Genomic DNA, 24,355 nt, shown 5'->3' on the forward strand with positions numbered 1-24,355 from the left:
AGTAACTGCACATTTAATGTTGATACGGGTTACTTTTCTATACTTCAGCATTTAAATATTCTTTCTCTTTGGAAATGTTGATGGTGTTTGTCTGTGTACAACGATGGCTTATAATAATATGTCCGTTTCTGCATACTCCGGCACATAACACCCTGTTAAATGCTGGATTGTGGTTTTTACACTGTGTTTTGTACAGCTTAATCAAACCAGATCTAACTTGTTAAGTACAGATCAATAGAGGGTCTGTTAGGAAGATTATGTTCCCGGTGGACATAGCAGGGTGCTGGCAGGTAAATAAGAAGCTACAGCCAACAGCTGGTTCACTTAGCTTTGCATAAAAACTGGAATTAGATGAGAAAAGCTAACATAATCCATAATCATGTATTATGTATTATGTTACGCTCTGCAAGACAGCAAATAAACACATTCCCCGAAATGTTTCCTGTAAATCTACAGCCAGGAGATGTTTGCCTTAGCTTTGCATTAAGACTGGAAACGGGGAAAACAGTCGGCCTGTCTGCACCCAAAGGTGAGAGAATCCGAGTACCTGCATCTAAATACTCACCAATTAACATGTTGTATCTCATTTGTTTAATTTTTTCCCAAAAGTAATTATTGTGGTTTTATAGAGCTGCTTTTTATCTTGTGTCCAGGTTTTATGCTAAGCTAAGCTAACTGTCACCCGTCACCTCCTGCTGCGTTCATGCTATGAACGCCACAGCAACAAAACACGGCAGGTACATTGTCGGCAGGTCGTTTGTGTTGCTCAAGTGCTCGTTGACATAGTTATGTTGTTAATATGGTATTATTTTAGATGAAACAGAACAGGGTGAAGCAAAAATATGTGATTGTATGACGCTTCAGCCCGTCGTTGGAGCATTGAAATAGCTGTCGGACATGAGTTTGGAGCTTCATCTCACCGGCTTCCCTTGAAAATGACTGTTGCAGAGTGGCTCGTAGTGTGAACACAGTGTTGTATGTGATGGACAGATATGAGAGTGGCATCGCTCTTCTATACTAAATCAACGCTCCACCAGAAAGCAAATAAGCGTGTTTCCCAAAATGTTAAACTATTCCTTTAAAATGGAACCAAAAAAGACTTGAAATGTGTTTGTTGCTGGCGAAGGCATGAAGAAGCCACAGATGTGTTCTCTAAGTGGTTTATAATGGTGTATAATGTGGAATAGGTACACGGTCTATTATGGTCTGGTGAAGGATAAGAACCAGTGAAGCAGTCTATTACCTGAGAAAAGAAAAAGAGCACTAATAAATAAATAGTTGTCAAAACGTCATATCTCATGAATTCTAGGGCTGCCGTGGTAACCATGGTGATGCTTTTATTATGGCAACCCTGAATTTAATTTCACGGCCCCATCCCTTGCACTACTCTCTGCAATTAAAAGGCAAAATCAACATGATAAGCAGACATGTCTCAGTATAGTAATGGCAAGGCATGCCGGCCTATATCCATTGACTAGTACGCTACAGACTTATACCTGGTTCAGAGAACATTATGTCAGACCGATTCTAGCCAGATGGTCGTGCCGGCTCAGAGAACAATAATGAGTGTTGCGGGGAACATTCAGTTGTAGTGGATGATGACTGACGCTGTGTCTGGGACGTCTAATGACGTTTTTTTCCTTCCACGTCGCGTTCTGTCATGGCCGTCACTTTGACCAATAGAAGCACAGAGCGATCTGCTGGGCAGGTGCACACGACTCTAAACAACGATGAAGTGAAAGAAGAATGATGATGGTGCTGTGAGGTGGAACTGTGAAATGGAGGAAACATTTTGTTGAGCTACGGCAACAACATCCTCTCGGATGTTTCCTCGAGGGATGATCACGACAGAGTAAAGAAAGGAAATAGCAGAGGTACCCAGCCCACCGCTGAGGATGACATCACAGATGTCGACCAGCAATGATTGGTCGGGGTCGGACGTGAAGTCACGTCTCTGGGCCAAGTCAGGACAAGAATTTATCACTGTAAAATAACGTGATCTGACGTAGTGACCATCGCACCGACACAAACATCATGCAGTCTGAACCAGGCGTTACCCATAATTACAATGGATGCTAGCCAAGAGCACAAGGGCTGGGTGAGTAATCGTACCAGCAACTAACACCAACAACCAACAAAGAGCTCTGCTAGCGCTGAATCACTTTCTGTATAATCAGAGATTAAATGGCAAAAGTGAGTACATTCTAATACGGTGGTGTGGTTTAATGTTTAGATGTTTGGGTTTCCCACCATGTATTTATATCTATTTAATATAAAGGACTGCTGAACAGCTGGCCTGACGCAGAGCACACGGTGAGCACATTTACACATTACTCAGACAGCAATGGGTTACAAGGGGAGTAGAGCTAACATCACTGCAGGAACCCTGTTTTCCATTACAATCTCATGATACCAGTTAAGCCAATAAGGTCATTCACAGTCCATTATTGCATTTGGACGAGCATGCACATGCCAGTGTGAGAGCAGAGGAAGGACGACCATGCCAGACTGAGTCAGCCTGAATGAACTTAAGCACCTCTGGGTTCCACCTTGTAAGTGTAATTACCTCCAAAAGAACGTTCTGATGTTTTTAAATTGAAACGTGAAGCGATGCTGCATCTGGTTACTGACTGCCGATGGGTAATGTGGTGAGAGGGCGTTAAATGTCTTACTGGTGACGGGGGCTGCGTTGTTCGGCGTGTCAGCCCTCAGGTACTGTGTGGTCTGGGTGGACGGCTGAGACAGACCCTGCGAGCTCCCACTGTCGCTTTCACTGAAAGACACAAAAGAAGAGCAAGGAGTAGTTACCCAGAAGCCCCAGGATAGCATTGCACAAGGTAAAACCATTACTAAATAAGGTGTAATGTCCTTTAATTCTTAGGAACTACAAGCTAATTTCAAACAAATTAGAAGAAATACATTAGTAATATGCAAATCTGTTGCTTGGAAACATCACTGTCCAATCAAAGGCAATCAGGTATGTTAGCAGGAAGTCACTGGAGCATCATGAGTTGCACCATCAAAGTTTTCAGAGGCCAAATGAGGTACAGTATTTAACCTGAATTATTTTAAATGCTGGGTGACTGTGTTACATCACCATACATGGGGGGAGAGATGGGACCAGGGATTTTATAGCGGATTATGATTAAAAAAAATCGTGGTGAATATCGGGATAATTGTAAATATCATCACGATTTGAAAAAAGCTGTCTAGCTCGCTATCAATTAAAAAAGGCAGTGCCCGATTTAAAACAATATAAGATATAAAATACATTTCTGTATTTCTGTGTTAATTATTTACACAGGGAAAAATAAGTATTTTCTTTGGCATATTGATGTAATGTCAGGTAAGTCATTAATGAACATTTGAGGCGTACTGCGTAATTATTGTGAAATGTAATCACATATTCCACATTTGTATATACTATTAAACCGATGACCGTTTCCACGTTACTTCTTCCTACAATCTTAAGACCGTCATGACTAGTGATACAGTTACACTGAGTAGGTGCAGACATTCAATGATAACTTATCTCGGAGTAAGAACTAGTGTGTGTGTGTGTGTGTGTGTGTGTGTAGTGCAACACCATCTTCATTCAGCGATATGTAAATCTTATCTAATCTTACATTATAACGAGGTAAAGTTTGATCCATCAACCAGTTTCTGCACTTCATCAAGATTCTTAGGTTTATTACAGACAAACTTAAATACGAGGGCTGCGATAAACGATTATTTTCATTATTGATTAATCAGGCAATTGCTTTCACGATTATTGTTTAGAAATGCCGATTACAATTTTCCAGAGCCCCATGTAACGTCTTCAGATGTATTTTTTGTCCGACCAACAGCTAACAACTCAAATATATCAGATCACTTTCATAAAATACTACAAAAAACAGCAAATATTTAACATTTGAGAAGCTGAAAGTAGTGGATTCTGAGTATTTTTGCTGAAAACATACGGTACTCAAACGATTATCAAAATAATCGCTGATGCTAACTGCTAATGTAGATCTACTCATTGATTAGTCGACTACTCGGCTCAGTTCTAAAATAATATGACTTAATGTTAACCTGAGTGATTGTTGTAATAGGACCCCATCATGTAATGTGATCTTTGTACATTTCACATCGACCACTGTCCCAACAATAAACCTCTTCAAATGAATGAAGTGCTGATCTCATTTTCATTGATATCCGATAACCTGCGTAGCCATCTGCAGCCGAGATTACAGGAACTGAGTTATGGCAACACTTAAGTGCAGGTTTCAACTTGATGTAATCCTCTCCATGGAGATGACCCGTTCCTGCTGCTCTTTGAACAGCAGCATTCTGGAGAAAATACTAACATAACATGCTGACAGATACAACGTGGCTGTGAATCTGCTGTGCCGTGTGCTGGTTTTCATCGGCTTCGGGATAATGAGTTGCTTTGATGACACACGGCAAAGACGATGATCTGCTTGGACGAACAAAAGAAACAAACCTGTCCTCCATCTCCACTCTCTTCATGCTGTGCAGGTGCAGGATGGCCAGGATGATGGCCACGAGGAAGATGACAATGCAGCAGACGCTCACGCTAATATAAAACACCTGGGTGGAGGTGGTGGGGGCGGTCACACCATCTACTGATGGAAAACAAGCCATGCATTAACAATCAGACACGGCAGAGGAGAAGGCCGGGGCACATGGGGCATCGATGCACAACGGAAATACGACCATCATTACAGGGAAAGCAAACAGTGTAATGCTATCATGAAAGGAGCAGAGCAAAAATATGAGGTAATGCTATGAGATAGAGCCATGAGTGAGAGAGAGGAGAGCACTATTGGGCTTCATTTCGGGTTAATGGAGGCCTGGAAGAGTAGAGGCTGTGCCCAGGATCCAGTAACAGAGCTTTTCTCATCACCTCCCTAAAAGCCTCTGAGGGCCCCAGGTTCCTCGGGCCTACCCAAGCAGAAGGGAGACGACCCACTAATGGCACTCTGTTACTGGTGGACTCACAAAGAGTCTGAATAAATCCCACGGGAAGAAGACAGACACTTAAAGGGGTGGGGGTGGGGGTGGGGGTGACGACAGAGTGCATTCAATGGGAGAATGAATCCTTCTCTTCGGGCTCTGAAATCATACTCCTTGGTTATGGAACGTTTGCCTAACATGCACCGCTATACACAGAGACTCCTCAGTACTCATCTAGCCACCGTCTTATCAGGCTGATGCCACCTATGATAGACAACACATGGAGCCGCTCCAGAGGGGTATGTAGGGCCTGATGGGGACGTAAGATTACTTACTGCCAGGCTGCTGAAGAGTGTCATTGTTGAGGGGAATGGGAATCTTTGGGTCATCTATTCCTGTTCACAGAGGAATAAGAAGAGAAATCTAGTTATTGACAGACTTCATCCACACACTTACGATACTCAGTGCAGCATGTAATGTTGAATTTTAAGGAAAAACAGCTTATGCGCTCAGTAATATCTGATACACCCAGAAAGCAAAGAGCGTTTCCACCACATCTGATGAACTCCGAAGATAAATCAGGCTGACACCACATTAAAAAGCAATAGCTAAGTGTGAGATGTTATTTCTTTGCATACAACATAACAACAACGCTGTAAATGCGGTCTATGTCATTTAAACATGTTTGTCTGTGGCGTTTTATTCAGTGTTGAAAGAAATAATGCAGAAGCCTAAAAGGAAATTAAAACCACCAAAAAACTAAATGGCGGTCTTAAAAGTAGTGATGCTATGAGGAGTTTTTTTTCCTTCAAATCCCTCTTCCCTATTCAGTATTCTTCGCTCTGATAGTTGACAGGAAAGGACAACATTGCAAGCTGAGGCCTCGGGACACAAACCTGAAATAGCTTTTTTGTAGGTTGGGTTCCTAAAAAGGCTTCTGGGATCCTTGAAAGGTTCCAGCCGTTAAAATGACTGTCAGTGAGTAAAGCAATGACACAGCAAGTGTACCTCTTTGTTTATCCTCTGCTCCAACACTACAGATATAATCCAAGTCGACAGCTATGATTGCTCAGCGTACATTTCTGGCACCACTCAGGCATACAGAGAATCTCTCATGGTGGCTGATTTGACTCGTGCTCAAAATAAGATGGGAAGCAGCCTCTTGGCCACATGTAATTATCTTCAGGCAGTTTGAAAACAGCACAGAGCTGAACACAGAATATAAAACCTACACATCTCTCCCCGTATCTGACGCACAGTGCTGACAACATTACCAAACAAATCCCTCAAATTCTCCACACAATCCATGTTCTGCGTGGAGTATATTTTTGAAAGAAACAGTATAATAACAGTATGTTTCAGACACTTTCTCGTAGGTCAACCCGATACTGTAGGCCCTTTTGACAGTAGACATTTTGAAGTTGTCATAGCAGTGAAAGCACACGTGTTACCAACAACGTAAACGACCCAGCGAGTCACAGCCATCATTACTTTTACTAATTACACCTGTGTTTTCCCCTCAACGACATATAGAGGTGTCCGCTATGAAAAAGGTCTACAGGTGGATAAATAATGATCCTGATTGTAAAAGAAAACATTCAGTACAGCTGCACCACTTACTTTTATAGCACATTTTCCTCCTCTTGAAGTTGAGCACTGTGTAGTTGTTGGCATGGATGGTCAGATTGAGCTGCACTGTTAAAACAGCCTCTCCATCGACCTTGCCGGAACAGAAGAGGTCCACTCTAAAGACTGTAGAGAGATGCACACACAAACTTTCAATTTAGAGAAAATAGGTCCCCCGCATGGCATAATATCACATGTATGTATGACATCACTGTATTTGCAGCTTTAAATAACTTGTTTGTTGAAGTATACGACACTAACACCCCTACTGTCACATTACAGTTAAATCAAGTATATTAAATAAATATTAAATGAATTCCTCTGGGATAAAGTTGAATGGAATTAGCATTTGGGAAATACAGTTATAATGCATGTCAACATTGTGTTTGTTTAATCTGTACAACAATTATGTGTAAAAGCTACACTTTGACTAATATTGTACAGACTATTTATTGGATCGAAACAGTCACCAAGCAACCAGCAGACTCCAGGAAGTAACCGTTTCTGGCCAAGAAATAGGCTGCAGCAAAAAGGCCAGTCGTCCCTTTCATTTGAATGTGGTAGTGTGTTACAGTCCCTGTGGTAGGGATCGCAGGGGATGCTGGGGGAAAAGAACGGCAGCGGCCTGCGGCAAAAAGTTGAAATGGAATCAACTTTTGGAGAAACGCATCCTGACGTCACGATGTGGCCATTTGCGTAACTGGCAACAAGAGCAGAAACACCCACAGAAAGAAGAGCAGCACGAATAACCAAAACACAGTAGAGTGTACTGCTGTGTTTCACTCTGTCCTCATGCACCTGTTTAAAACCCACCATTCAATAGGCCTCGCATCCTGGTTGGTTATCACTAATAGATTTGTTTTTCTAATATGTCGCTTTAAAAAATCCCTTCTTTAAATAATTTGGTCCTTTTTTGTAAAGTGATTTTCTTTGCTTTGTTCATGTGAAGGAAACACTAGTGTGTTTGCTCCATGGGTCCGTGGATGGGGATGATCACTGATGATCCAGGTAACATAATCTGAAATGTATTTCTATTCTATTTTTTTGCGCCACGGCCCACTGAGCATCTTTAACATGAATGAACAGGTCACTGTCTCCAATGCTGTATCCAGTTCACTTCATACATCCATGATACGCACCAGAGACTTCTGACAGCCAAGACTTCTGGTTAGAACCTTTCTTACTTAACTGGGGATAACATACTTCAATCACGCATCTCAGACCAAATTGATCAAATGTGAAAGGAGTGATTTTGTGGTTTCGGTTTTACTGATGCAAAGGTAGCAGAAATGAGTTTATCGAGAATACATTTCATGCATTTATCCTCTTTATCGTGGAAGATTATATCTTTCAAATTTGAGACCAGTTTATTACGCAGCCCGAACAGTGACAGGCCAGCCGTCTCTCCCTGCTCCCAGTCTTTATGGTAAGCTGAGCTAACGCTGCCGGCTCCAGTTTTATATTCAACAGAAAGATATGAGAGAGGGATCAGTCTTCCCAAAACGTCAAACTACTTAAATGGATTGTGGGAGTCGAGATGAACAGTCGCTAGAAAGATGTTCTACAGCTGTGTTACTGAGTTGCAACTAAAACGTGTTTGAAAAAGATTTTCTCATCAGGTTAACACCGAACAAATTATAGAAGTATTGATTTACTGAAGCCATTTGAAAAGTCTGAGAAGCGTGTAGGAGCCCTCTGAGTGCATGACACGACTTAAGGCGGGTATCTGACTAACCCGAGGGAACACGGGGAACCTCCCCCTGAACGGAGATGTTGCTCCCCGGTTGGTTCATGGCAGCAGGGTTCTCCATGTGGAAGCCAAGCCGGTAGTCGACCTATGAGCGAAGGACGAAAGTTGTCAACACACAAATGGTCTGCCTGATTGCATGTGTGAGCAAGAAAGCCTGTACTGAAGTGGTTACTGTGAGGCTGAGACGTACCCTTGTCTTGGAATGCCACGAGAAGTGGAGGCTGTTGGTCTCACTGGGCACAGGCAGGGTGAAGGAGAGAGCATAATGATTCACCACATCGTCTCGCACATAGTAGAGCTCTGCATCCAGGCCTGTGGGAGGACACAGGATGTCACATTATGCCTTAGGAGAAATATTTGGGGAATCCAGAGAAAAGAAGAAGGGAAAAAAAACACTACACTGGACATAAAAGACATATTTTTTAATTTAGCAGTAGATTTGGACACTCGCAGAGAGAAAGCCAGAGGAAAATGGTAAAATATCCGCTCAAACTGCCAGCTTGGATTAGGGGGTTTTCCCCACAATAAAAGAGATGGACTTACCACATCTGTTAGTACTTGAGACCTCTTAGTGCCCAAAGTGAAAAACTTCAAATGTTCAAGTGAGACAACATCCAAATATGACTGCAATTTTGGTTCCAGGAAACACATTTGGGCAGGGGAAGAGTTAGGAGGAAGGGAGAGGAATGCCTCAGATGAAAGTGGACGTGCATTTAACAGTCGGCTCGACCGTAATCTGTAGTTAATGTATAGTTTAGGAAGTGCCATAGCACATGAGCATCAGAAATGGTTAGTACTGTATGAAAGTGTCTTTTTCCATTCTCTTTAAAAAAAAGTCTAAACAAGTTGTTTCCCACTGCAATCAAAAAGTCATGCAAGTCTAATGTGTAATGGTGAAATCCCCAACCCTGGCCCGGGGCAGTGCTATCAGCCCTTCAAAGTGTGTGAGTGGGGTCCGTCTGTCAGTCTGTGAGTATCTAGTTTAAAAGAGAGGGGGAAGAATGTGCCCAGGCTCCCCCCGACACCCTCGGGCTCTCGGAGCTCCGGCTCATAGACCTTTCTCACATTGGCTCAATTAAAAACATTCTCAGGCATTTACCAGCTCAGAGAGGGGACGGGTGTTACATAAACTAGAACCTACACAAGATTGTAAGTGCTCCTTGTGCAACAGTTTAAAATAAATATACGTCTATACATGTAAAATAAATGAGTATAAATAGTTAAACAATTACTGATAATACATTTGATTTTTAGTTTAAGCATATAACACGGTTCACAAGTATTTTTCTCAGAGTTTTAAAACCCGTCATGGTCTCAGGAGTCACAGGGACGATAATAAAGTCGTTATTGTGAAACAAAATTAGTTTCATTCAACTCCCAAACTGAGAAAACTGCTGATGAGGACCACGGGATGCATGTGAAGGTCCAAAAAAAACACATGACTCATTTTCAGATTTATGCTTGGAATGTTAGTTTCTACTAGAACACGTTTACATGCTTTAATGTTAAAAAAAACTCTATTTATCTCATGCTGTCTGTCTGAATACACCTGTATTCACCCTCTGTCTGAAACGCTCAGTTGTAGTGCCTGTCTCTTTAAGCCTCCACACCGAAAAGTCCAGACTGCTCTGATTGGGTTGTGATAAAAATATGGCAAGCCTTTGCAAAAGTACTACGGTTGTAAAGCCGTGGGTGGAGATACTCAGATGGGGGCGGTAGTCTAATGATGAGCCTGCATGTGACATCGGAAGGGGAGCAAAAACCCAATGTTTTCTGACCTACACAGCCCACTAAAAGTTGGTCTTATTTCACAGTTTGTGCTCAAGTATTGAAAAATGTATTGTATGTTTATTTTGGAAAAAGGACTTGCAAAATGAAAGAATACATGAATCACCCTACATTTTGTAGACCACATTACAAAGTTATGTGCACTAATCTGGTGCACTTTTAGAGCAAAATTAAGAGGCTAGATAAACTATTTTGTTTGTGCGCACTCATAAACAATTTAATCATAAACATTGGTTGTATAGATATTAATGGTGATAACAGCAAACAAAGTCACACCTTTCACTTTTGGGCTTAACAGCATTCTGGAGTAATGGGAAGTGTTTGGAACAATCGGCTCGCTCCGGCACACTTTGAACTCATGGCGGTACCGGCCTGAAATTGGAGCCATTTAAACAGATCCACTCTGTGCTCCATTGAAAATCCTCTATGCCCCGCCGGCTTGCACTCATACATTTTGTTTTTCTAGATCTGGGCACAAAAAGGACCAACTCTATGGTTTGACTGCAGGAGTTTCGATACTAATGACTTACTTAACTTACGAGGGGTAGTGGTTGAAATCTTTCCCTAGGAAATGGGACAACTGTTCGAGACCCTGATACGTCACCAGTAGTCGTTGATGGCATTTATGAATAGAGGCTCTATGAGCCACTCCATGCAGAATAGCGGTGCTCTGACGGCTAGCAACCCATGCTCCTGCCTTGCCAGAGGATCGGGAACATTTGATTTTTTTTTATTTCAATTCCGGGCGTCACATGGTTGACACGATACTAGTATTTGAGAGTCGATACCAATACCTAGAAAAATACTTGATACTCGATACCATTTTCGATTGACGGGGAGAAAATTAATAAAAATGAAGGGGCAGGATTTTTAAAATAAAGATCGGAACAATACAAACACCATCAATAACACTTTTTAAAAGTTGTCTGACGTAGTGCAAAAAAACAAAAACGGTAACATAACTGCAGGGTGTTTAAATACAATTTATATTATATGTATTCTGCTGCAGTCCTGTTTATGTCCTGTGTTTCTGGTTTCTGGCACCATATTTTCTTTGCTGGTCAAATAGAGCTGGTAGAGCAGGCTGCATCTGTTTCTGTCTGGTAGCTGGTTGACACACGTTATTGTGTTATCCTGTTAAATTAACGTCTCTTAAGGTAAGGCGGGCAGGACTTTAAAGTCGCAAAGTGTAAAAACAAAGAGCTGAAAGATGCTATCAAGCTCAGTCGAGCTGAGGTAGAGTTGGGTGACGATAACATGCTAAAATCTGTGTGGACGAAATAAAAACAGGTAGATTACAATGGCTTTAACTTTTAGTCCGACCTTAAAACTGGAATTGTAAAATCCAGTGACATGCGTGCTTAATTGTGATAAAATCTGAAAATCATATATTTTGTTGGGAACTGAAATAACTCTCCTATGTTCAGTCTCTGGGTTGTACATGCAGGCACTAGGGAACAGATGTGTGCACATGACCACACGGATCAGTCCTGGAGTAATTGCCTTTCTCATGCTCAACTCCGTCTACCTCCTTTGTCTCAACATGTGGCCACACTGCTTTGCTACCAATTAAGCTATGCAACTAGGCAGAAAGGCCCGAAGAGGATCAGTGTGAGTCTGGCTCATGTTTGCCCCTCCCACGGCACCACAGCCAACCCACCCAAACTTCAAAACAGGAACATGGAGGAACGGCAACCGGAGCCGGTCAGTGTACACAGACTGAAGACAGAGACTTAGTAGTTCCTGAGGTGAAGGAAGTTGAACCATGTACTGTAGTTTCATCACTGACTCACTCTCTCCGCTCTATGGAGCGGGGGGGAAACGGCATTAGCAGAAGGTGTTCCTGTAAACAAAATTCCTGCTAGTTAGAGTTTGGCCACAACATATTAAATTCCCTCGCTACGTCATCATGCTCTTCGCTACTACGGATGCAAACGTCTCTAATGCTAACAGTCGTCTTAATGGAAAAATAACAAAATCGTTTTGAATTCCAGTGCAATAACTTGGCAGCATGTGATGTTTTGAGGGATTATTTCCTGCGGGACATTTCCATTTCTGCTCTGCTGGTGTCAAGTGATTAACAACAGCCAGGGCAGGACACGCTGCGTCACCTGCTCTGATCTGGAAACACTCGACTCCAGCACGCCCGAGCACCAGGAACAAACCACAACTAAGAAAGTCCAAGTTAGCGGTAATGAAGCCTCTGTTTTCACATTTTGATGCCGCATGAATTAAATGACATCAAATGTGTTAAAAATAGGGCCAGGACTTTAACGCGTTAATTTTTGTGTAATTAATTAATCTTAATTAACGCGTTAAAGTCCTGGCCCTATTTTTAACACATTTGATGTCATTTAATTAATTACACAAAAATTAACGCGTAAAAAAAATTAATCACACTTATTTTTGTACCGTGGAACGTTTCTCACTGGATGAGTTTCAGGCGGACCGATTATACTGGAGCACCAACTAGCGTTCATGACTTCAGACAACAACAAACCACAGTGAACATGAACGAAGAAGAAGCTGATGAGACCGCTTTGGATGGGAAATTTTGTTATAAAAAACGAAAGGATGGAAGCGTCGATAAGAGCATGGTTGTGTACAAGCTATGCAACAAGGAATTTGCATATCACCACAGCACATCGAGCCTCAAGTATCACCTCAATGCAAAACATATAGCAGCTACCGTGGACGCTAGCATGGACGTTAGCCCGACTCCGAGTACAAGGACCCACACCCAACCCACACTCCACCAGATGCTATTGCTACACTTAATGGCAAAAATTGCACTGGTCTGTTGGACTTGGTTGAACAAAAATAAACAATATTTTGTTGCTTAAGCTTATGTATTCAGTCGTTATTCAATGGTATACTAAAAATCCATGTGAAAAAAATTACTTCTCACTGTTCTCAGGTCAAATTTATATGCGATTAAAATGCGATTAATTTCAATGAATTAATTACAAAGCCTCTAATTAATTAGATTCATTTTTTTAATCGAGTCCCGGCCCTAGTTAAAATACATCCGTTATGTGACCTTTTCAAATAAATGATGACTCATTCATCATTTAAACTCATATGGACACCTCACATACTACATGCAGTCTATTCTGCCTCTGTGAAAACCATCGATCATGACTTATCCTAAATACGAGGTCAGTAAGCTCATCAGTCAATAGCACATACTGACTTGTACGTCTATGTTTGTATAAAACTTGGCTTCACTGATATATAGTGTGTGCCAATGTGACATACAGCCATAACAACCGACTATTAAAATCAGTCCCACAATTTACTCTTCATGCTCGTCACACACGATTACATGATGTGAAAAATATGGTGACATTTATCATGTCAACAAAGTGACTTGATCGGCTGAGCATACTTTTGCAAAAACAACACAAAGGCTCCCAAAGCCCGGGCAGAGTATTGCTAGTTTGTTACTCAGGACAATGTTGTCGTTTTCTTTGACTAGTACCATCTAGCTGGTTAAAACAGCGGAGCAGCAGACATATGTTCATTTTCAGGTTCACTTGTATTATAGGTTTCTATTGGAACATGTTTACATGGTTTAATGTTCAAAAAAACAATACTGTCTGCCAGAATAAACCTTTATTCAAACCATAGAAATGGGAGTAGAACAGAAATCTAACTGTTTCCGTGGTCATGTGACCCTGTAAAGGCTTCGATATGGGCTCTGATGTCACTCGGGGACGAACATCACTGTTTTGCATCAACGCTCCGTAACAGGATGAGGGACACTTTTACTGAAAATATCTGTCTGCATGTGATTGATTCTGAGGCACCGCCACTCCAGACAGAAATGCTTAACAGACTATGAATTATGTTTGAGATATTTATTATTTAGATGGTTCATTTAGATTTATTTTCAGAAAGTGATTCTCCACTAGAAAATGTGGGCTAAAACTTTGCTGACCCAGAAACAGCTGATTTCATGTCCACATTTCTACCCGCAAACATAATCTCTTTAATATATAACTCAACAGTAAACTTTATCAGCAGATTAATCAGCTTTTTCCTGCTCCAAGTCAGACATAACCTTTTAAAAAGGCTATTTGTGAGGCTAAACAGAATATCAATGCTTTAAAATGACTATTTCAGGAAAAAATACAAGATTGCCATTTTTTAATTGGTCTGTGTTTGGACTGAAAACAAAAACTATTCACCTGCTCTTTCCACAACATGCTGCCTGCTGACATTCATAAAGTAGCAACACATTAGATTGAATCAGTCCACCTTATTTAAATGCCTTGCTCAGGGGCACACTGACACGTCTTTCATCTGTGGGAGGGAGACAGGATTACTCACTCACTTCCTCCCACCCACATGTTTCACACTGGGTCAGGCATGGACATGTGCTGTAAACCTTTTACATAACTGACAATGGCCATTACCTCGATACACAGCCGTCAACACAAAACTCTAACTCACTGCAGCATCTTAGGTTGTCGTAACATTTCGGGGCTCTGGAAAGTTTTGGGTCGACGTGCAGCGTTCTCCTGCAAGCTGTGGATCACGTTGCAGACTTTGTAAGAGGAGAACAAAAGGTGGCAGTGGCCAGGTGGTAAGGACCAGGACGGATATAACAAAGACCCTCTTGTGAGCAGAGTCCACACTATTCCTCCCAAAACCTTCATCCCTGAGCGCTCAGGAGATAAACAGTCCCTCCCGCCGCTCACTGGGAAGACACCGGCGATATTCATCATGGGAGGAGGACAAAATGAGGGCCACGTGAAACTCAAAACAAATCCAACCTATCAGACCCACAAGAAAAACTAGACACTGACGAGACCAGGACTCGGTCTGTGATTGCCCAGTACTAAAATCTCTGTGGGCTGAAGAGCAGTTTAGTCCATCATCTAACAGGTAAAATAGAATATTAGATGATATTAATAGAGCTTCTGCCACTGAGCACTAGAGGTATTTTTAATGTCTCCTCTCTGCTTTAGCTCTCATGTAGACCAAGATTTATTAGGCTACGTGTAGCACGGCTTTAGACCAAACTTTAAAAACATCATTAAAAAGGCATAAACGTTGGAAAGGCATTGAAACACCGTCTAGACGTCTACTTAACGTTCACTTTTCAACCCTGAATAACCTGAATTTAAACTAGGTCTGTTAAAGTTATTCTAGACTTCAAATTGTTCAGTGGGCTGTTTGATTAAGGTTAATCACTGCCACCACATGTTCGGGGAAACAAAGCTTAAAACAAGCTTTTGTTTCACCAAATTACACACCTTGAAGAGCATTGAAGTAGTAGTAGCGCTTCAAGTTTTAAAACAAGTCATACAGAGCAGCAGAAAATGAATAAAAACACATTTCCCATCTTGATCTGGTTGGTTGGGGACCGTGAACACATGCTACATTGTACGAAAACATCAACAAATCATTTCATGTCAGGTTGAAAATGGTTCAACATGTGGAAAACACAATACAGCTAACTCACAGTCATCCATACTAAGATGTCTATTAACAAAGGTGGATTCAAGCCAAACTACGGGGACACCGTGACGTAGTACGACTTATTCAGACTAGAGTTAGAATTAGTGTTCAGGGCTGACTCGCTTGTTGCTTCATGAAATAAAAGCCCAGCATCATTTCCTCATTTTCCTCAGAGACGGGAGATATCTGTATTTCTATTCTGAAAAAGAGCCTCCCATGACGCAAATATTGTCATTTTGCATAATTGGTTTGCCGCCAGGCCGCTGGCCCGGTAAGTTCGCCGCCGGACCGCGGGCCTAGTAAACTGGTAAAGAGCTTACTGGGCCTGCACCGAATGTACCGGGCTGGCACTCACATGCTGATCCTAGAAATGTGTGCAGACGCAACTTATCAGTAAAGTTTCAGTCATGTTCTCTGTGTTGTTCTCTCTTGTTGATGACTTTGAGACGAGGATGTATGAGTGCAAACCAGTGGGGGACTGATGAGGGGGGGCAGATCAGTGGGAGTGGCTGGCAGAGCTGTGCATTGTGGGAGTTGTTGTCTTCCATCCACATGTGCCAAAAAGTCACTGTCTGCCTTTTCTCGGTCAAGAAGGCACCAAATTTGAAATTTATTTTACATTTTGACTACATATATGACCCACTCTCAATACACGTTCATGTTTCCACCGGTGAGGTATTCCTTTTACGCTTCTTCTGGTTACGGAGTCATCAGGAGTGGGGTTAGAGCGGGTATGCGATTTGAGTGATCCTATAGTAACCTTTGAGGTGTGCTTAGTATTTGAATCATCCTGAAGAATACACTTTTAATGGGTTGGCTGCAGGGAGCTTAACGTTTCATGTCCAGATGATTGGAAATTCACCCTAATCAACTTGAGTGTTTTAGAACGAACTGCGATAAACTTCTATATCATCCAACCCCGGATCCACACAAGATAAATTATCTTTTTTTTAAATCTGTTTGAGAGGACAAGACCATCATGATCATATAACTGGTGAGCTTGCATCAGCAGGACTGGTGCTGCCTCAGCTGTCCTGACTGGACCGCTGCAGGACTAGGGCAGCATGCCCAATGAGCTGCTGCATAACCCTCAACAAGGACCGGATCCCGGTACGGGCAACAAACTGCTGCTGCTGCGTTTACGCCATTGTTTACAGCTTGATAGATACCGCCACAAACAGAATCCCAATCTGAGGGAAACCCTGAGCAGCATGCAGCTACGTCACCCACTCTGGTTTACACTGACAGGAGACATATGATAAAACTAGACCCAAAAGGTGAGAGTCACTTAAGTAGCGGACGGAAACAGACGTTCATTCACGTTTCCTTTTTTGCTGCATTTGGATGGAAACTTGACTACTGAGGCTTTTTCACTGGCAGCCACACATCTTTCCTTCCAAAGGGAAGGTTCGGCATAGACGAGCTTCAGTACAAGTCCCAACAGAAGTTTCTTTACCTCCAGCAATTGAAGAAAAGCATCAGTATCAAGGTGTTAAATTAAAAGGTTAGACGCAGTAATAAAGTAGAATAAAGTCATGTAGTGTGTAGAAAAACACACCCAAAGATCCGGACCGATGACACCAACTAAGCTTTAATAGCAACAACACCGGTCACAAGAAGTAGTCACAACTGACAGCGTCTTGCAGAAAGAAGAAAAACACACATCGAGTCACAATCTCTGTGGTTTTCTTTGATTCCCTTCAAAGAAACCATACATCAGTTTCGCTCTTTTATTCCACAAAGTGCCCCGAGGGCAGGCGACGATGAAGGCAGGAATCTGAGCGAGTCTGTCTGCCGCTGTCCCTTTATAGGCAGCGCCTTGATGCTTATTTGTTGCTTAAAGGGGCCTCCTCAAGTTTACTCTACAAATATCAAACGGCTTACTGAAAAAATGATTAGCAGTTTGAGTCAGACTGACGGGTCATTTAAGAGGTCTCACGCACGCCGTCTCACTCCTCTATTTCTGGATGCCGGTTCACATGGCAGCTTTGTGAGTATACCGCCACAGTTTGAAAGCGAGGGTTGTGAACGCAAGGTCAAATATTTTTGTTTGTTTGTTGGTTTTCTTTTGGTTCAGAACGGTCCGTTTCCCAACTCTTCTGTTTAAGAAATGCCACAGAAACTAGCAGGCTTAAAATATCCACTGCTCCTATATAAAAATCAATGCAACTACAGCATGACAGCTAAGCATAACTCAAATTCTTGTGGCATTCGCCGTCATACGGACATAGAAAAGGAAAACATGACTATATTTCAAATGCCAATATTCTGATTTTAACACAAGGGTAACAATTTATAAAATGGGTGCTTGCTTTACAGAAGCTCCTGTAGAGCGAGCACCCATCTTTTGTCTGAGAGCAGCAGCGCTCAGACAAAAGATGTGAAAGCAGGGGCTCCCCTATTCAACCACAGGATCCTTGGAGAGTGGCATGAAGGAAATGAATGCTGCTGCCAATCACTCCTCACTGTTCACAGGCTCTTTTTTCAAAGGCCCTGCTTTCCTTTCAGCTTTATGGAGGGGGGGTGGAGGAGGAGGGGGGCTAAGGCATGTTAGCTGACATGCACTTGGCGCTTCAGGAAACAAAGTCGATTTCGTTTCACGTTTTTTAGACCTGGATATTTTCCTTTATGCACAATTAGCGAGATCAGATCCAAACTCTGACTAGTCACCTGATCAGGAGGAGAGAGGCAAATGTCCTCATTGCTAGAGTTTTGTAAGTTGGAAGTCCCGATGAAATAAAATGGGATGTCAAAATATGAGAGGTAGTACCAGGAGGCATTCGAATCTGTCAACAACTGTAGCTTCTCTTCCCATAAGAAAAGTACTGGGGGAAAAAAGGCTTTTATTTGGGAACGTCTTGGTTTGCCTACACAATAGTAATTTTGGTTGCAGTCTGTGAACCTTTGGTTTGGCTTGGACTGGAAAAGTGCAGCACTACTACAGTGAGCAGCAGGAACACAGTGAGTATGCAATGCAAGAAGTAGAAAACAGACTCTCTTAGTGCGCACTTTCCACCGAGACAAATTCCTGGGAATAATGTGTTGCCCGGTCTGCCATGGAAAACTGGACTCAAAAAGGCCATTATTATCGAAGACAGCAAATGAATGTACAGAAATCTTATTTTTACTTCACCCCTCGTCTTCTAAATGATCACATGGCCGGTCAGAACGCCAGGAAACCAAAAAGAAACAACGAAAGCTATTGTAGACTGTAAAAACAATGTCATAGCTTGGGTCCTGCCAAGCCAATGAATGCAGTCTGAGGCTCAGCAGCAGTAGCAAAGTATTTCTGAACAAAGTTCCAAATAAAAACACCTTCTAGGGGCCATAAACCCTCAAGGTATACACTGACATATGGTACCTAAATGGGGTTGATTAGCTTCTCCAATCAGAATGTGTTGCTTTTCATTTTAAACTGAATCTATTTGGGTTTTAGACTGCTGGTGGAACAAAATAAGACATTTAAATGTGTCCACGTGTGGTCTAGAAAACTGTAGTGCTTCGCAGATACTACCCTGCTGGGACTGAATTATACCTGTTGTTTCCTGTCCAGGACAATATCCCCAATAATCTAATGCCATTTATTTACGACCTGATTCACTGTCTGTCTGTTTTCACCTTCATAGACCTTCATAACTCTGTAACTGCACACAGTGAAGTTTGGGTCAATGAGGTGACTTCACACCCCAGAAGAGCAAATCTCAAGCACTTCCTCCTCAGTGTCTTGCAACTTGCAATGTTTTGTAATAACAACAGGTTTGCAGGGATTTTTTAAATATTTGAACTGCAGAAAAAAAAGCAAACAAACATGGGCTTCAGTAAGTGAATTTGAGCTGGCAGCTGCAACACAATTCAAACCCAGGACGCTGGTCCGGAGACACAGCTGATATGGGAGCTGAGGGTAGGAATGCAGTTCACTCCCCATCAGTCATATGCAAAAACAATCAGGGATGCTGCCTGCAGTTCATCCATAGACAAGTACGCTGCACATGCAGAACCCCGTCTCCAGTCAGGCAGGACTTTTTCCTGTTCCTTGGCAACCCCCTGAGAGTGACGCTGTTTGTTTAAGTTATCAAAATGAAATCCTAAACGGAGAGAGTCCATCTGCTTAAAAAGACCAGAGCAAGACTTCATAACTGGCTGAGATCACATTTTCTTCCCATCATAATATCATAATGGTATTCTCAGATAATGTCTCTCTGTAGAATAAATGAAATTTTACTACTGAACATTTGCAATGAATTTGAATACTGTGGAAATTGTTTTTATAAATGGTCAGAATCAGTGGTCACTTCACTAATGAAAGCTAAGATGAATTGTTTGTCAGCGACCTTTCATTTTCCTTGTTAGAGATGAAACAGCAGCAATGTCATTAAACAGCAACTGTGACAATAACGAACACGCAACGAAAAAAAGACAAGACTGACTGAGATGTTTAATATATTCTGATGACTAAAGAATAACTGACAAAATGACGATAGAAAACATTTTGGTTCAAAGCAACGACTCAAATTTGATTAAAATATACTGCCTTTTTGTCCACTAAGAGGATTTGTCATCGAGAGTGAAACTAAAAAGGTAAATGTCCTGCATTTATACTGCATTTCTAGTCTTTGACCACAAGACTTTACACTACATGTGGACACACACACATTCAGACACTGATGCCAGAGGCTGTCTGCCCATCAGGATCTAACTAACATTCACACACCAATTTGGGGTTTCAGTATCTTGCCCAAGGACACTTGGGCATGTGGAAGTCGAACCACCGATCTTCCTACTGGAGGACGACTCGCTCCACCTCTGAGCCACAGCAGCCCCTTTAAAGTAATAAGCATTTTCGTCTCAGACCAAATGTAAATCCACTGCCAGAGCTGACTGTGGTCAGCATGGAGCAGAGTGGGGAGGTTGAACGTGGTTATGGGATATTTACGAGATTTAGACCTGAATCTGACATATCAGGCTTTGGCACCACTCATCTGTGTGTTGACACTGCTGTTAATCTTTGTTACAGCCCAACTGAAATCACTGCTCTTTCAAACCATTGGTTTCATGCAAACAACATTACTTGTTCAGTCCTTCCTGTATGACAGCAAAGGGTATCCAGATACACAAAACCAGAAAGAACACCAAATAAAATAAGTATTGTGGCAGTTCCAGGACGTTGCTATCATTCATTTTATTTTCTACAACTGTGCTTTTCCTATCGGGTCCTCATGTGTCAGCAGCCATACAGCCAGAACGTCCTCATGTCTGGTGATCCGGAGGTTTAATTCAAGATTCTCCAGAAACCCCCGTCAGCAGACACAAGCTCTTTGTGGGTCACAGAACAATTTCACGAGACTACACTCCTGTTTTGTCTTCAGGAGTTGTAGGTATGTTTGTCAGAGCGTGAGTGCAAACTGCGCTGCTAGCAGCTGGACACTTTAGAAAGCATCCTAATGTTGGGACCAACACTGAAATCAGAAAACCCAGTGAGGACAAACTGAAACCAGTGGAAGAAAAATGGATCTTATGATGCCACACGTCAAAAGTTTAAACTCAAGTTGAACAAATCTATTTTGCCAGGTCACATCTTATCTGTGCACATAATCAATCGGCTCTCATTCAGGGAAAAAATAAAATAAATCCACATTATTCTTGATGTATTTTGATTATTGAGGTCACTTCATCCCTCCATGAGTCTGCAGTGAGACTCCCCAGCAGCACATCGCCAACAGGAAGCAGATGCCAGTTTCACCTCCTCCAGCGGGTTCTTTCCTACAGCTGCCGCTGCATCATGGAAGTTTCTGTCCGCACATACTTTTAGCTCCGCTCACGTACTTGTCAAACATTAAGAGATTTCTCCACACGACGAACGGAGGTTTTCAAGCAAACCACAAGAGAGGCCCTCATCTGGCAGCAGAAAGATTAACTACAGCGTGATGGAGAACAAGAGGGACCAAAAGGGATGCAGTCAGCCTACGGTCTAACACCAGTCAGATTAGAGAGCAGCTGGAATGGTTTCTATTATTATACAAGACAGCGAGTGAGAGTTTCATGCTCTTGTTAAAGAGCCAGGCACTAAAACCCTCCGGTTTCACCTGTTGACGCATTTTAAAGCATCACACGCATCAATGCGATGACTCCAACAGGTTGGCCAACAGAACTTCCTGTTCAAAACCTGGATACTGTCTCCTCATATGGAATCACATATGATGCCATGACAAGAAAGATGATACAATTATTCAGAGCGGCACATTAGTCAATTTGAGAAGCTGCAACATCAGCGTGCTCCCTCCATGAAGACATTAGGCACCAACATGTCTACCCACCCATTTGACTTGGATTTCCCGACTATCCAAGTCAAATGTCTCCTTTGGGAGTCCAATAAAGTAACTTTGAACATTCAGACACCGTTATCCAACATCATAGTATGCACTTAAGGAGACAATCTATAATAACTATCTATTTTGCAGCTGTGGCAAGTTATTTATTTATTTTTTTACGTCTTTGTATACAACTCAAATACTAATGCCTCCTTATGGCCAAACAGTCACATTTGCCACAGTGGGCTCTGGCCCAGATCATACATAAGACACAATGTTGGGCATCTTCTGCTGCTGCATGTTGGACTCCGGCATCAACACGCTCCTCCAACCCTTCCTCCCTGCAGATCACTTCATATGACCTAAACCTGGTCCTAGACCACCACTATCACTTTCTGGTTTTAAATGTATGGTGCAGTCACTTCCTGGTGACACATCAGCATACCTTTGTTGATGCGGACCAGCAATGAAACACACAACAGCTGTGAAGCTGCTTCAAGCTTGTTTTCTTAACGATGGAGCGTCTTTCTCCCTCTCTCTAGGGAATATTATATGATATACACTTTAGAGCCAAGTATATAACAGTTGCACTGATTTAAGATCCCCACGTGATGTGTACAGTTTTGGTCAAGTATTCATATTATTAATAGCTACAGCACAGCCCAGAAAAAAAAATCTTTCAAGACAAATTATAACCTTACATATACCCACAGCTAGGGATGGGACAATAAAGGACGTCATCGTTGATCGTGATAAAAAAAAAACACTCAAAATATGTTGATTGTGGGAAGTTTCTATTATTGTGATAATACTTTCACGTGCCACTTGATAAAGCAGTAAGTGTGATCATGGCAGAGGAGTGAAATATAGAGCCTGATTTAAACAATTCAGGATACAATTTTTATTTTTTTGTATTTACCCTTTATTGATGCAGGGAGATGTTTGATTTATGATCATCTCATTTAAGTTTGTTTGATAGTTTTTCACAAAAGAAAGTGTCTCACCTGTGACATAATAACATGTAAAGTGATTCCAGTATGTTTTAGAGTTTTAAGCATAGTTTGATGATTATTAAGATACTATTTTTGCATTATCTTGGGCCGGATGGTTGTGATATCAGATGTTCATATGGTCCCTGGTCTAACCACAGCTTAAGGCATGTAAAGTAGGAAGACGTCATGTCAGTGTGTTGTTGTGTTATCATTGTTATCTTGAATGAGTCCAGGGCAGGTTTGCACTTTACAACAGTATAAAAGGTGACTCTTCCGTGTGATGTATTCCAGCTCACCTTGAAGACTCTCTCTGATCCTCAGAGTTAAACCCTCCACTGTGGTCCAAAGTTCACAACCCAATCATATTGTATACAACTGTGTGAGTTGAAAAGCTTCAGCAGCGTTTTTAGAAGGAAAGAATGCAGATGTGAGTGACGCTGTACGCGCACACACACACACTCACACACACTCACACACACTCACACACACACGTAGACACGCTGATCAGCGAGTCTGCAGACAGCTGTCTTGGCCTTCTTACCCAAAAGCTTCTTCACCTCCTCCACACTCATGTATATGTTGACACCGGGCTGGTGGCTGGTGCCGCCGGCGGCGCTGCCCGGGTTGGCGAGGCAGCCGGCCCCCTCCAGCAGCAGCAGGAAGAAGAAGCCCCCGAGCCGCCACGGCACCGAGTGGGGCCAACCTCGGGACTCAGGCGGGCTGCCAGAGCCGTGAATCAACCCCAACATAGCACTGGTCTGGTCTGGCTCGCAGTCGTTCTCGGTGTCCCCCCAGTCGCCGATCTGTTTCTCATCCGTATCTGAAGTTAATCCCTGGAGGCAACATTACTAGTTACTTCACGCCGCAGCGCCACTCCGTCCCTTTACTCCGGTCCCACTAGCCTGTTGTGTGTTTTGTCCTTCCCTGCTAGCCGAGACGGGCTAAGTTAGCCGCGGCGGGCTAACTCTCGTCGGGTAACCGTCCGCGGTTAGACTGTCGCTGACTGTTTGAACGTTAAAGTTTACGACGTTTTCCCAGGACGTGAAACACGCAGCGGACCCCGCCGCATAAGTTTGTACGGGCTGAAAAACGAGAGTAGAAGCGGGCTGCCCTCAAGTAGCACACTAGCTAATACATCCAGGTTTCTCCCTCCACGGTTGTTCCTCCCGTTGCTTTTTCCTCACTATCTCAGTTTTCACTCGGAGCGGGGAGGGGGGCCGCGGGGGAACTGCTCCGACTACACAACCGGAATGCTGCCTTCAGGAGCCGTCGGAAATATGTACACAAACTGACTAAATAACTAACCAAAAAAGGATATAACTAGTCGATGTCCTCACATTAAGTAAGCACTGCAACCAAGTGTCCTGTGAAATCTGCATCGTTAATTGTTGTCATTATACTATTTTCTTATAGTTGTCACTGATTAATTCAGTTATAGTTTCATATTCTATTTAATCTCATATGTA

At 42.4% G+C, this 24,355-nt stretch overlaps 1 protein-coding gene across 3 annotated transcripts in view; it reads right to left on the reverse strand.

Annotated features, from left to right (window-relative positions):
- Positions 1-24,080, reverse strand: part of ryk (receptor like tyrosine kinase) — a 43,337-nt gene extending 19,257 nt beyond the window's left edge. For 2 of the 3 annotated variants that reach the window (XM_084011801.1, XM_084011799.1), the window contains exons 1-7: positions 23,431-24,080; positions 8,526-8,647; positions 8,321-8,420; positions 6,580-6,711; positions 5,295-5,354; positions 4,487-4,628; positions 2,673-2,773 (exon numbers count right to left, since the gene is read on the reverse strand). In XM_084011801.1, coding sequence (XP_083867927.1) covers positions 2,673-2,773; positions 4,487-4,628; positions 5,295-5,354; positions 6,580-6,711; positions 8,321-8,420; positions 8,526-8,647; positions 23,431-23,638 — 865 coding nt within the window. In that variant the 5' untranslated portion in view covers positions 23,639-24,080. The remainder of the gene's footprint in view (positions 1-2,672; positions 2,774-4,486; positions 4,629-5,294; positions 5,355-6,579; positions 6,712-8,320; positions 8,421-8,525; positions 8,648-23,430) is intronic. The other variant, XM_084011800.1, reaches the window with a different exon arrangement.
- Positions 24,081-24,355: the final 275 nt, after the last annotated feature.

Source organism: Eutrigla gurnardus (assembly GCF_963514095.1).
Source record: "Eutrigla gurnardus genome assembly, chromosome: 6".
In the NCBI taxonomy this organism is placed as follows: Eukaryota; Metazoa; Chordata; class Actinopteri; order Perciformes; family Triglidae; genus Eutrigla; species Eutrigla gurnardus.